Here is a 15,068-nt window from a genome sequence, read left to right on the forward strand (position 1 = left end):
CGCCCCAAACATGTCACATCAGCCGCCCATCAAATTGAATTTTATTTTGTGGAAGAGGTGAGGCAGATTTAGAGATTAGGGTGGATGATGCACGAATTTTGCATTGTTGTGGGCTGCGTGCAAGAAGACAATGCATGAGGTGCGCCTCCCTTCAGGTCGTTTATGCTGAATGTTCTACCTCAGACACGGCGGAAAGTTATAGTAAAATTCTGCAACAACAACAAAAAAAAGGATAAACACGTCCCGGTCACGTTCCCAACCTGATGTGATGCTTTCAGGCTTGGATACTGCAAGCCTGGATACTTACTTTTTAAAACCTAAAGGTTTTAGTTGCATCACTTAATATTTAGGAAGATATCCTTGATTTTTAGAGGGTTAGGGGTTTTTTTATACTTCCACTTGCCTCACTGAAAAGTATCTATTGGTCCAGCCATTGTTTTGTGACAAACATTTTCAGGAGTTGGTAAAAACAAAAATAAAGTCCAAAAGAGAGCGAATACCGGCAAGACTTATAAATAAGTCAATTGAGGGCTATTCCTTTCATTTAAACAACTTCTTAAGCCCTTTTGACGAAGCTTCATGTTCTTATTTTGGTGCAGATGATTGGAGACTGCACAGTCGCTCAGGGCTAAACTGACATTTTGTCAGAAATAACATGAAGCCAACATACAGCAGAGGAAAAACACATTATACAAACACAGAACAGAAGTTAACTCCCTATCCTGGGAGGGCATTTGAGATTTTCACAACATAAATATGAGTGATGCAACACCCACAAGCTCCTCAAGATTCCCATTAATATTGAGATGTCTGGTAACACTTTAATGATGATGAATATCAAAGCAGGAAACTGTGGAACATGTGGACATAAAATCTTAATGTATGAAAATACTGTTGGGAACTTTGTGTTAATATATTTATTTAGTGTAATTAATATAAGTGAAATATCTTTAATAAATTAGGCTGGGGCATTAGCGAGCGTTGCTTATTAATGAATCTGCCAATAGTCGCTCGGTTTTTAATCATTTTTTTGTCTCCGACCATCTCCGTCAGGAAAGACTGGGCTTTTTAAAAGTGCTGAACACAGTTTGCCATCAGTAGCTGACACGCCCATCTACTTATCAGAACTTACTTCTCTAATAATAGCTGCCTCGCTCTGCTTGAGGCCGAAAAACCAAAAATAATGACCAAGGAGGCACTGAAATGCCGAGCATAGGGGACAGACAGCTGGGTAATAATTCTGTGTGGGTTAAGCAACCACTTGCAGGGTCATTTAATCTGTTGTTTATATTAAAATATTGACTAAGAGAGCTTTAAGTCTTCTACAGATGGCGGATGGATTTTGCTATCCTTTTTTCCCCTTTTCCCTGGCTGTTCATAACTGCAGTCGCTCGTAATTTTAGAGGAACACCATCAAAACACTGGCACCGGTCAGGGTTTGCATTTCACTCGGGATCAAAGTCCAAATAAACCATCAGAATTATTACGCTGCCCTCATAATAACGCGGAAAGCCTGCACTTAAACGCTAAAGCCATTGTATCATTTCCATCCAAAATAATTAAAGCGAGGAGCCAAAAGGATCAACGTGTCGCTGTCCAAACATTTGTGCAGCTCAGTGTGCAAAAAAAAGGTGGAAAATGAAAGGAGAGCGCAGCCATTCTGATCATCTAGAAGCAGCCAAGCAAATATAATACAGCAAACCTCAACAGTGACATATGCACAGCTGCAAACATCCTCCACACATTTGTTTCCAATCAGAATGAAAAAGAAAAACAGCCAAAAAACAAACTGAGATTAAGATGGAGGACCTGCTGCACAGTGCACAGATGTTAATTTCAACCCAGATCCCAGCTGACCAGACCAGAGTTACTAGCTGATTCACATCAGAGACGCTGCCTGAGTGGCATTCAGATGACGTTGCACGCACACAGACACACACGCACGCACGCACACAGAGGAGTAAAAGAGTCTATGCAAGGTTAATGTCCTCAACAGCATCTGAAGTCGATTTGAAGTCAGGAATTGAGATAGCTCAAGAGAGGATCAAAGCCAAAACAAGATCAAATCTTTTTTCTTTTTTTTCACCTTGGTTCTCTTACCCAACCTCAAGGACACCGCTTCATGAGTGCATCTTCCCTGTTGGCAGAAGCAGACCTTACTGCATATACGAATCCAAGCATTTCAAAGTGTTTTGTTATCTTTTGATGGCTGAAAATTGAAAGCACAAGCTTGCGCGGTTTGATTTGTGATACCGCGGTCTATTATTAAAGAGCCTGTCTACGTGGAGCGCAGCGCCACATGTCAAAGTGGTGTAAAGGACGTCCTTCGTGGCGCCGACTAAAATGGGCGTCACCGCCTATGATTTGTCTTGAAAAATTTATCGAAGGGTCCGTAATGGATCCCGTAAATAATTTAGCGACTTCTCGTGTGTTACTAATTACATAACTGCTCAAAAATTGGTGCGGCGCCTGGGGAGATTCATCCTCCACAGCTTAAGTGGAAGGGTGCCGTTTCGAGTGATACGTCCCGACATCTCAAAGTGCAGCAGGCGACAGATCTGTAAGCCAGCCTTTTGGTTTAAAGGGGGGAAAAAAATCACCATTTAAATAAAAATTAATGGCAGCTAACTGCAACATTAGACACAAGAAAAGCTGAAGCAGCTGCGAGCCTCGGCTTTCTGATTACAAGCGATGGAATGAAGCAGAGGAAGGCCCAGATAAAGCCAGTCTGGTTAATGATTCTGATCATGTGTAATGTGAGGAGCACTATCATTTTAAGTAAATAACAAACTTCATATTCCCACTACTTTCCCATCTATTTCTATATAATAAAGCTGGTAATATTCCATAGATACATTATTGATTATAAACAAATCCCATGAAAAGACCAAAACCAGATCTACTCAGACTTTATTTATCCTGGGTTTGAGTTGAGGTGGGAGCTGATATAACAACCATGACTGACATAAACTGTGCTTTTTTCAGTTTGACTCACATTAAAAGGCTTGAAAAAACAGGTATGTTCCATGCATGTACTAGTCACGTTAAGAGAATGCAAACTAGAGACTACAGAAAACACCATCTGAAAAGTGAAGCCATTCTTTCCAGTGACCAGCAGGGGGCGCATGATCTGGTTGTTAGAAGAAGCCCAGATGTATAGACGTCTATGGGGAAAATGTCTCTACTTCTCACTTGACCTCTGACCTCAGTAAACACTTTTGTGATGAGTTTAAGGTCTCAGGTGCTAGTTTGAAGTCATACTCAATAAAATATGACAGCTTTGTACAACACAGACCTCATTACAGTTGCAAAAGGAGGGAATCCATTGTGATTTATTGCATTGCAATTTATCACCATATGATGGTGCAATGACCCCCTCGATCATTACGTGCAGTTTCACTGATCAGGTTAGCACGCTGAGCCATCACTGAAGCAAAACTGTGTATGCACAGTGTAAGTACAGGGAGAAAAGTCAAACTTACCAGACTTTTTAAAGAGGTTTTTACTGGATTTCACCGCTTATTAAATAGATCCCACTGAAAATTAAAGTGCTTAAAGCCATAAAGAAGGCGGCATGCCCACATGACAACAAGTGGGCTGCAATGGGAAAGGTTTGGACCATGTCACTGCAAAGAGGCCCTGCTTTTCATGGTTTTTTATATTTTTATAAATAAATTTTTATGTTAACCCCTAAAGCTAGTTCTTTTCCAGATTATAAAAGTACTTAACTATCTTTGTAAAATCAAACTATAAGTATGTTACCTGTTTTTAAAAGATTCAAGCCATCAGTGGAACCAAAAGTTTGGGCCTGTTTGTCTCTCTTCTGCTTGTTGGTTTTGGTCTTTTGTATGGGATTTGGACTGAACACCAGCCTAATCCATTAAACTACAACACTTCAATCAGCTCGCTACACTCATTACAAGTCTCAACCACAGAGTTATGATTCATATCAAATTATTCTGGTGAAGTTATCCTCATATTCTATTCTGTGACTGTTGTGGAGTTCACACCTGTACCTGTTAGCGTGGGGACCTATCCTCCTCCCCACAATACCTGTAGTGTACTCACATGGGGCCGGTATGCTGACACGTACTGACTGTAAGTATGTTTTGCATATCTCTAAACTACATTTGGACACAGACACAGGTGGGATATGTGAGTTATCATCAACAGAGAAGCAAACAGGTGCAGAAGCGCACGGGACAGTGGCCACAGGCAAAGGTTTGCTTGTGTTTTTGTTTTTTTACCCTCCGCTTCTCTAATTCTTTGTGGAGCATCTCTGCTCTCGACTTTTCGAGGAGCAGGCTCTGCTCAAGCTGACGAATATGGGCATGTTCCAATTTCGTCTGAGTCTACGGGAAGAGACAAAGAGAGATACAAAGAAGAAAGAAAAGGGAGGCTGAAAGGAAAAAGAGACCCATACAGATCAAAGAAGGTGATCAAAACGGCTGACAGCTGATGATGAAAGGGCAGCTCTGCAGACGGCAGCAGGGTGCACAAGCTGAGGAGGAGATCTGAGGTTACGTTTCACTTTCACAGAAAGTGCAATTTGCAGTTAAGAACAACTTTGTGGTCACAGGTACATGACCAGAGAACACAAGAGTTGCAGCTGCAGATGGCTCACAGACACGTCAGTCTGAGCTGCTTAATGCATGATGTGCATTAAGCAGCGCAGACTGTGGAAACCATGAAAAAGCATTAAAACACATGGTCTGATTGCATTCATATACACTGTTTTATGTCTAACACTGTAAATAAACATGATCGGCATTAAGAGTCACGTTTATGACTGTTAAACATCTGATTTCTTAGTTGAGGCTGAAATTTCATCCTATTGTTGTCAGCAAATCTTTTGAAAGAATGAAAGGCAAATATATTAAAAAACAAGTACTTTATCAAAAGAGTGGGGAAAAATACAACTTATCCCTGTGGGTTCCTCATCCTTTAACCAATTGATACAATAGTATTCACAGTTTCCTTATCCCTGTTACAGGAGATAACGTCTTAATTGCACTTTGAGCATGTCTAAGTCTATTAATGGTGACTGGCAAATAAACATGGCTTCCACTCACTGTGGAAACATTATGGTATTTTCTAAATGTGACAACAAAGACCCACATAATTTTTGAAATGCGATCTGCATTTTTTTTTAAGAGATAAAATTGTTTGGAATAAAACTTTCAGTCCTGAAGTGAACAAATATGTTCACCTTTTTGAGCCTGTTATTATTATTAATATTATTATCATTATTATTATTATCCGACTACATATTTTTTATTCTTGAACTCTATTAAACCATTTTGCACATAAATTTCTCTTATTTCTCTTATTCTGCACCTTGGTTCAGCCTCTAAGTTTGTTTTCTGCCTGAATCAAGCTGTTTTAGCTTCTCCTTACTTTAAGCCACATATGTGGAATTCAGGAACTCTGCACATTATCACATCAAGGTTTATTTTATGCACCCAGATGCTTTTTTTCTTCCCTTTCCTCTTCCTTTCTGTCCCGATGTCCAGGATGTGCGTTACGCTGAGAGAGCTTTCAGGGTTGAAAACAGTCTCCTGTGACTAACATGGACCTGTAATATTACGGTGATTCACATTGTGAAGCATATACGCTTTTTTCATTCAGCTATTAATGCTGATAAATACCTCCAGGTCTCCTTTGGTGATGGATTCCTCTTCTACTCTGAACTGTAGGTCCTCCACTTTCCTGTAAAAGCATTATGGGAAATAAAGAAGGGACAATTAGCTGAGCAGTATTCAAGCCTCACACAGTGTCCAGGGAGCGACCGGCACTGCAGGCAATCACAGCAGTTTGCAGAAGTCACAATTTCTGTCATATTGGTTGAGACGGACAATGAAACGTCTCCCGGGAAAAGTTCAAACATTCTAAGCAATTTGTTTTTATTTATATTTAAAAGGAAGCTAAGATTAGCCTGCATTTACCTGCTTTTTGTCCTCTGTGCACGTCACATGCATGAATGCATAATATCTGACTTTAGGAGCAGAAACGGTTTTTGCTTGGTAACCTCAGGAAGCGAAGTCATTTCCTGAGCTTTCAGATATGGATCCAAACCCTAAACTTTCTGTCTCCGTGACAACGAGGAGTCCCACTTGGGGCTGGTGAGGGCGACTAATTAAGGAGTACGATAAAAACACAACAGGAAGCTTTGGGACAGTGTCGCCTCTATCCAAAGGAATTAAGAATAGATATTTAAAAACTGAATTTAAAAACTAAAACTAGATGCGTGTGGCTGCGTGTGGAGCTTTCTCCATATTGGATACAAAACTCAGTGGAGTTTCGTAATCCACTTCCACTTAAGGCTAGTTTCTTTAAGGTGCTGGTTGGAGTGCCCCTCCCTGAGCCTGGTTCTGCCGGAGGTTTCTTCCTGTTAAAAGGGAGTTTTTCCTTCCCACTGTCGCCAAAGTGCTTGCTCAAAGGCAGTCATATGATTGTTTGGTCTTCTCTGTATGTATTATTGTAGGCTCTACCTTACAATATAAAGCGCCTTGGGGCGACTGTTGTTGTGATTTGGCGCTATATAAATAAAACTGAATGGAATTGAATGATGTGTGAGCGATTACCTTTTTTCTTCTTCGAGCTGATTGGCCAGTTCCAGTTTATCCTTCTGCGTGCTGGCCAGCATGGCTTTGACTTGTTGGAGAGCATTCTCGTTCTCTGTCACATACTGCAAACAGGAGACACAAATTTAATTTTTTCACAACGACAAAGGGTTTCCCTTTTCCACCCGTTCTCCGTCTCAAGTTGTCACATACAGACGCTCAGTCAGGACGCGCAGGTGTCACGTTGTAAAAGCCCCTTTAGCATCGTTTTTCACTGTGTGGGCAGCGCGAAGCGAGATGATGAGGGGTCGGTTTTGTGACCATTACTATGTGCGTAATTGTGGTCAGAGAAGCGGGCTGTAAATGGGAGACTGCCTTTAAAAGTGTGTGAAATGGTGATTTTTTAAAAAACCCAAACTATGCTTTTGTTTCCCATGAAATCAGCCAGACAGCAACATTAACATAAATACATTTTAAGTAAAATTCAAGTATAACCACCCCACCTGCCCCTTCTGACACAGACTATTGTAGGTTTTTGTTCTATCTCCAGTTGTAAAATAGCTATATATGAATGGACTGCATTTATATAGTGCTTTTCGAGACCCTCAAAGCGCTTTACAATTCCACTATTCATTCACTCTCACATTCACACTGGTGGAGGCAGCTACAGTTGTAGCCACAGCTGCCCTGGGGCAGACTGACAGAAGCGAGGCTGCCATATCGCGCCATCGGCCCCTCTGACCACCACCAGTAGGCAGTAGGTGAAGTGTCTTACCCAAGGACACAACGACCAAGACAGACAGAGCTGGAGATTGAACCGGCAACCTTCCGGTTACAAGATGAGCTTCCCAACCCCCTGAACCACGGTCACCTAGAATATAACTACATTCCTTGTATTAAAATGGTTATAGTCTCTTTAGTTTTCTTTGTGTTGTGCAGTTTTTTCACATTTCTGCTTAATTTTTTAAATCCATGCCTCACAGTTTTACTTCCTGTCTTTATCTTCTGATCTGCTCCTTGTACCCCTCAATCAGCCCTAAACCTCAGTGTGCCGTGATGGAGGCCTAAAATCCTAGAATACATCTGGATACGAAAGAGGAAGAAATATTTGTTTCTGCAAATAAGTGTTTATCAACTGATTAAAAGCATTTATGTCATTTTTAGTTGTCAGTTATTTAAATTAGAAACTGCAGGAGTTTGTGTATCTTGTCACACTGCGCTAGGCTGTGAATTTAATTAAAGCTAGCCCTAAATATAATGACCACTAAACTGGCTCATATAACATCTGCGATCACACGTCGAACATGAACCACACCTGAAATTTGATTTAAATCTCTTAAATCACTTTGTCCACTTTGTTAGGCAGGAGGAGAGGAGGTGAGGAAAGAAACTGAGGATGCACAAGTGAAATAAGACGAGGATTTATCCTTGTGTTTCTACTTCTTGTTCTATGATTTTTTTCATATGTTTCCTTAAGTTATTAAAGTACTGTTTACCATTACTATTACTATTACTATTACATTTGCCAGTGTCCTGTATTTGGGCCTCTGTTTTCTAAGACATGACATTGTGCCTGACCAAGTAAGTGTCGAGCTGAGTTTTCCCTACTTCCTCGTACCTGCATGTGCTGAGCCTTGAGGCCGCTCAGCTCTTTCTCCACCTCGCAGATGTGGCTCGTGGCCTTGGCCATCTCCGCCCGCTCCAAGTCCCTCTCGGCCAACAGCTGCTCGATGTGCTGCTGCTTCTCCTTCAGGGCTTCCTGCAGCGCGGTGGTGCCCGAGATCTTCCGTGCGTAGCGCGATGATGTCTCCGTCAGCTTTAAAGGCGAGGAGGAGGGGGACAAAGGCGATAAGACTTTAAGAAGAGGATGAAAGTGTGAACAGAAAGGAAATGCAGATTGGGTTTGATGCATTAAGAAACATCGTTTATCCTGTTAGCCGCACAGATCCCTCTAAGATCCAACAGAATCCAACATCTCGATGCTTCTGACATCAGACTTTCATCGTTTTCATCATCTGCTTTGTGATCACAGGAAATCAGCTGTCTGTGACATGACAGGTCTTTACCTTTTCATAATAAGTCATATTAAAAAAAATAACAGCAAACTTTAAACTTATTTTCTAAATTGTTAGCTACATAAGGCTTTAAAAAATATACATGTTCTTCTTCTCTGAGGAAATATCTGGCTGGTTGGGAATATCTGCAACAGGAAGACCAAAAACAACCATTTAATCACAGTGAATGGTGCAGTATTCTCTTTGGCCACTAGAGGATGCTCTTTGACAGGATTTCTGCCAGCCCTCTATACCTCATCTCATTTCAGCAGCATTTATGGAACTTTCTTTAATAACAACAAGCTAGATTGAAGCATTCTGCACATAAAACATTATATCTGCGCTTTTATGTGTAGATATTTTATATAAAAGGTGTCAGTCAGGCTCAATTTAATGTCATATACCTGTGTGTTTGACAACCAGTAAGGTAACAAATTCATGCTTTTGTGTTGGCAACACTATTATGTAGCACATAGACTCACAGTAAGCTTCATACGTTCACAGTGAATCAGAGATCCTTGTGCAAATTTGTGCCCATAATTCACCATCCAAATTAAAAACGGTGCCTGCTGTCTAACCACTTAAGAAAATTAAAACTGTGCAGGATGAAGCATCTTTGGGAAAGACAATTTTGTGCTGTGCCATCAGACTGATCATTCACAAAGGTTCCATTGAGTGCTGCCAACAATTAAGGAAAGTAAAGGGTAGTGTAGGACCTGGCCCAAACCCAGATGCTAAAATCGATGCGAGATACCCTGATGTCCCATTCATTTCAGTCAGTTGCCAGCTGTTGCTGAGGATATTAGTCTTAAAGACGCAGTGTATGAAACAAGATGTCTGACTTCACTTTCAGCTGCACAGTCAGACATTTAGAGTCAGCAGCGAAGTGAAAACATAAACCGCCTGGCAGATCAGCGAGTGTCAGTACAATAAACTACTTCATCATCCTCCTGTTTGAATCTGCGGCCACGATATTTCATTAGATTTAAAGACTTTCAGCTGAAACAGAATTATGAGCAACTAATAAACAGATCTTCCTAATCTTAATAATCATTCCTGTGAATTCTTTGGGGGGTTTTTTGCAGTTAGGTCCGCAGGTTTTTGGACAATGACACGTTCAAAATATAGGGATGTTTTTAATATTTGGATAAAAATATTTTGCAGCTGAGAAGTGAGATGCTTTGCCAAGCCTAACAGGGTTATGGGTTTTACATGCATATACATATGAACCCTGTGGTTATGTTTACTTACTGACTTTTAAAGGGATCATTTTAGGGAATATTCTCATTTGCTTGCCTGCTAACACTTAGATGAGAAGATTTCTGCCACTCTCATGTCTGTATGGTAAAGATTACTCCATAGATAGCAGTCAGTTAGCTTAGCTCAGCTCAGGAATATGTAATTAGCCTGGATCTGTCCAAAGGTAACAAAACATTTGCCCACCTCCTCTAAACTCACTTGCTACAAGTTTTGTTTTGCTTAAAGTGGACCTGCAATACAAACTTGTGGTTTGTATTAGCTACTGTGCAATAGTTAAGGCTATTTCATTTTGTTGCCTCAATGAGGACAGTTATTTGAGTCAGCAGTGTAAGCCGAATTATAGCCAAAAATCGACAAATGGGATCATTCACTGAAGCATGCATTGATTAGGGTAAGTGTCAATACAGCAGCCCCCGACTGGCATTTTAGCAATACGCTTTCTCTCATCTATCTATCAATCAATCTAGAGATTTACATAACTATATCCATATATACTGTTACAATATTTCCAAACTGTTAAACATACGTGAATTAAACATGTTTCAAACAGCATGAGTATATAAATATAAATCCTCAACATAAGGTTTTCACCATTTTTTCTACTCTTGGCTCTGGCTGATGTCGGCTGGCAGGGATTTCCTTATATGGTCATTTCAGGAAGCGACAGCCCCACACACATGCAAAATATGATAATTTTTCAGCTCTGCAAGTTTTTAAATCTGAATTTTCACCTTAATAAATAAACCTGGTCTTTTTATCGAGGAATCTTATTTTCTGGTGATGGCAGAGGCAGGTGACAGGCAAGAAGGGGGCAGTGAGAAGGAAGGGGCTTTCTAGACAAGTTTCCCTAAAAACAGAGAACCTAAAACAGCCAGTTTAAGATAAAAAAAATGAATAAAAGTAATTTCTTTTACTGTAAATAAGATAAAGCTACTTGAATCTCAAAATAAACATGAAGCTGAAAATCAGCCGATTAGGTCCACTTTAAACTATAAAAGACAAGAGATCAGGACTGGCTGAGACCTCAAAGGAAGCTTAGAGACATGAGAGTGGTGTCGACCATCTTATCTAACTGTGAGAAAGAAAATAAGTGCATTTCCCCAAAATTTTAAACAATGCGTCACACACTGTATCACCCGCCCTCAAATCCACCCCCTCTAAGGGCGGATTTGAGGCGTGCTGCAGTCGTCTTACCAGTCCAGCACGGCTCGGACGTCCGCCTACAGAGGAGGCCACCGAGCTGACTGAACTGATGGAGGAACTGCTGGGGCTGTGGGCCAGAGAGGAAACTCCCATTGCCACCCGCTTGCTCTTCTTAGCCTTCGCCGGGCTGGTGGAGGGGAAGCCGATGCGGATCACTTTGTGGACCGGAGCAAACAAGCCAAACTTAGGGAGACACTGAAAGTATCTGCAGGAAGAGAAGAAGGGGAAGATGCAAGCGGTTGAGGATATTATTTAGAAGTCACAGAGCAGCTTTACAGTTATGTATCTGCAATAGGTTTTCAGTTTTTGAATATAAATAAGTTTATTAGGCACATGCATTTACATTTCTCAATGTAGAGAAGGGAATTTTTGATAAATAGTAACGATATTTGAATATATATTAATATTTGATATATTGGAAATTTGTCTTACAGCTCCTGCAACATCATTTAATTGGTTTGTGAATAAAAACAGAAATAAAATAATAAAATAAAGAGTCGGGAAGCCAGCTGCATCATACAGTACATCGTAACAACCTCCCAGGGTGAAAAATGAAGACGCATGAGTGACAAACACTGCAGTTCCTGAAGCGGCCACTTGAGGCTCAATCCAAAAGTGACTCATGTTAACATGGCCTCCCGTGTTTTAAGGTCTGCATCTATAGCAGAAATAAACACACTTATAGCCAGGTACCAGAAGCAGTTTTTTCTCTATAGCTAATTCCCCTACATGACAAGTACTGTGGTGTGAAAAAGTGTTTGCCCCCTTCCTGATTTCCTAGTGGCTTGCATATTTGTCACGCTTACATGTTTCAGATTATCAGATCATCATCATTTTAATATTAGACAAAGAGGGAATTTTTATATAATTACCCCTTTGCATTTCTTTAGTGTGTTAAGTTAAAAAAAAAAACATTTGAAGTGGCGCCAACTAGCTGTGAGCTAGGCCTCCGCTAACTTTAGTCAATCTAAAATATGTTTATGGTATTTTTATGAGATTATCTGTTCAAATTATAGATAATATGACCTGTTTCATGATTAATTGTACTGAAAGATAACAAACGGGTCTGGTTATTTAAATCCTAGTATTTTGTCTCTGTTACTGTTTTTACGCTAACTAGCCAGTAACTGCAGTTTGCTAACAAAACTAGCTAGAATTCGAGCTAAGCTAATAACTTCTTCTAGATTCCAAAAGCCGACATGGTGACAGCTGCAAAGTATCTGTTGGATTTCTTTGTCATATATAGAGGACAGTGAGTATATTTTCATTTACCTGCTCATTAACTAACAAGGAAAAGAACATTAAGTTACAGGAATGCAAAGACTTTTCTAACCTTTCTTAAAGTATCTCTAACTAAGAATTTATAAGGCTTTAGGTTTTTTGTTCTTTCAGACGGAGAGCTGCCCTGCTGGCCTGTGTCGTTCCCTTGAGTGGAGCTGGTCTTCCTGGGTTTGAACTTCCACGCCTTTTGTGAATCCATTGTGACTGCATTTATGGACCTGCTGTGACTACGTTATTCTCTGCCAGTTCATTGCATCCACAATGGTGGTAACTTGTCTGCCTGAAGCCTTTTACCTCGTCCTTGAAAAGTGTATCCCTGAGGAGTCAGGAGCTCACAACCAGGCTCCCAGTGGATTCAGGGACCAGCCTGCGACTCACCCGCCCGCCCACCGGTACCCTGACCCAATCTCTTTTCTCCTGCATTCTCAAGTCAGACCTGTAAAAAAAACCTCACCTGTAAGCTCTCCCTCTCTACAGACACCACCCGGATTCACCAGCAGTGTTCAGGACGCCCCCATTTCCTCACAGTCTGTCACTGCTCAACACTCACAAACAAAACTTTATAGACTCTCAAATATTGGTCACAGTCTAATCTTATGGTCCAAAAATTATAAAATTCTGACAGAAATAAGCAACAAGACAAACACGCCTTTGTTGTGTTTTTATTTCATGCTGTTTTGTTATTTTCCCCTCTAACTAAAGTTTAATGGAACATGTAGTTTTGGTTTTATTGCCTCACTGTCCGTCTATATTTGATATTGGGTATAAAAGTATCATTGTATAATATTTATAACTCAACAAACTAATAACCTATTCAGAAAAATCTAGCATAGATCCAGAATGTGTGCTACTGGATCCTGAGTATCATTAAAAAAATGTGAGTTTTCCATTCTTGTTGCTTGGCTCTAAAATTCCACCAGCACTTCAAAATGCCTGGAACTACATTTCAAATGTTTTGAATCATTTCCCATGATTGAAAGAGGAATGATGTGTGCTATGTGGACTAAGCAAGAGTCTGAAAGAGTAAATATGAAGGATAAAAAACAGTCCAGAGCAGCTCTGAGCGAGAAGCTCAAACTGTTTCGTTGAAAAACAGATGAGACGGCTGAGCAGACGGATCCACATCCCTCCCCTTGATTTCCTTTTAGGGTAAGAAGAGAGCAGGAATTTGGGGAGCTTGAGGCATGCATAGTGTTTGTATATACCTTGTACCAGCTACTGCACCATCATTCTTCCCCAGAGGCTCATCCAGCTCGACCCCACACCATTCGCCCTTGGCGAAGTCTGTCTCCCCCATATAGCGTATGACTCCCATCTTCGAGCCTCCAACCTGACGACAACAACAAAGGGAAGAAATCAGTTACGCTTAAATACAAACAATTCAATAAAAAGTGTCAAATTGTTGAGTTTTACACTGTCTTTAACATCATTATCAAATCTGACTCTATGCAATTTCACACATCAGTTCCCATAATCCCTTTTGCTTCTGTAAGATAGAGACCGTTGCTACTGATGCGCTCTCCTTTCTATTAACTTATTTAAGATGCAGTTGAGTCAGGAAATATATGGATCCTTTACTTTTTTCAGACTTTACTGTAATGGAGCTTTCATTTTAAATTCTAATATGTGGCGTGAGTAACCGGTACTACAATTTACATACTTCCCCTAAACGCAGCACATGCAGACTTTCATTAAGTTACACTTATGGAAAGAGGACACCTAGAAGGAGAGAAGAAGAGTCACAGTAAGCAGAGATCCTGGAACAATCATTGAGATACCCGTTATCTCTGACTGGGGGTTTAGGTTTTGTCAAGCCAGCTAATGCAAAGAAAGCCCGACTCCATTGAACTAGCTTCATGGTACACCTTTCACAGTCACAAATCAATCAATCAGTAAATAAGTCATATATGAAAAAGGTGGGAACACTTTGGATTTACAGCATATGCAACAGTGCAACGTAACTATTTTACTCAACTGCCTGAAAACACACCATAAACTGCAGGACAACAAATGCATGAAGGCAAAGCAAAACGATGCACTGGTTGCTAACATGAATTTTACAAAGTCACCTCAGACGTCTGCAAAGATCCACCAAACACGTTCATGCAATCATTAAGACATTGCTTATCGTTAAGTGTCCAGTAAACACAGTAATGAAGGTTTCAGGAAAAGCGTCAACTTAACGAACAAAAAACATGTTATCGCATCAAACAAGCATCTAAAACAGCGAAAACCCCGCGCCACTGGAGGGACACACAGCTGTTGAGTATTTTGCTACAAGTTTCATTCACAGCCATCGAGCTGATACAATGAACAGAGCGAAAGTGAATGTTTATATTTGTGTGTAAAGACGTTTTAGATGTGAAGATGAAAGCAGTGCCCTGTTTCTTGAATTTTGTGCTCTGGTTTAACTTTAAAAGCTTGTAAACAGACCGGTCGAGGTGTACTTTTTTCTCTCAAATATCTCTTTTCTAACAATGGCCTTGAACTCCTCTGCTGGTCAGGATCCACATCACAAACACAGGATGCTCTTCTAATGAGAAATGTCAGCAGTTAAGGCCATGACGGTGTAATTTTAGCATTTTCTGTTCAAGATGTTCCTTCCTGCGGTCGAGACAGTAAATCTGTGGGTGTAGGCATAAGCAGGGTCTCTATTTCTCTAATGTACAGGTGCACACAATAAAATTAAGCTCCCTGTCAAACTGTC

The 15,068-nt window shown here is 40.5% G+C and overlaps 1 protein-coding gene and 1 long non-coding RNA gene across 4 annotated transcripts in view; one reads left to right on the top strand and one right to left on the bottom strand.

Annotated features, from left to right (window-relative positions):
- Window positions 1-15,068, bottom strand: part of clip2 (CAP-GLY domain containing linker protein 2) — a 50,958-nt gene that overhangs the window by 15,462 nt on the left and 20,428 nt on the right. The window contains exons 4-9 of one of the 3 annotated variants that reach the window (XM_005458242.4): window positions 13,567-13,691; window positions 11,072-11,285; window positions 8,182-8,379; window positions 6,585-6,688; window positions 5,649-5,709; window positions 4,248-4,352 (exon numbers count right to left, since the gene is read on the bottom strand). In XM_005458242.4, coding sequence (XP_005458299.1) covers window positions 4,248-4,352; window positions 5,649-5,709; window positions 6,585-6,688; window positions 8,182-8,379; window positions 11,072-11,285; window positions 13,567-13,691 — 807 coding nt within the window. Of the gene's footprint in view, window positions 1-2,086; window positions 2,138-4,247; window positions 4,353-5,648; window positions 5,710-6,584; window positions 6,689-8,181; window positions 8,380-11,071; window positions 11,286-13,566; window positions 13,692-15,068 lie in introns of all 3 variants that reach the window. The other 2 variants (XM_013276470.3, XM_005458243.4) reach the window with 2 other exon arrangements.
- LOC109203875 (uncharacterized) lies at window positions 12,267-13,075 on the top strand. Its single transcript, XR_003221971.1, has 2 exons — window positions 12,267-12,332; window positions 12,473-13,075. It is a non-coding gene; the product is annotated as an uncharacterized LOC109203875 (long non-coding RNA).

Source organism: Oreochromis niloticus, linkage group LG10, assembly GCF_001858045.2.
Source record: "Oreochromis niloticus isolate F11D_XX linkage group LG10, O_niloticus_UMD_NMBU, whole genome shotgun sequence".
In the NCBI taxonomy this organism is placed as follows: Eukaryota; Metazoa; Chordata; class Actinopteri; order Cichliformes; family Cichlidae; genus Oreochromis; species Oreochromis niloticus.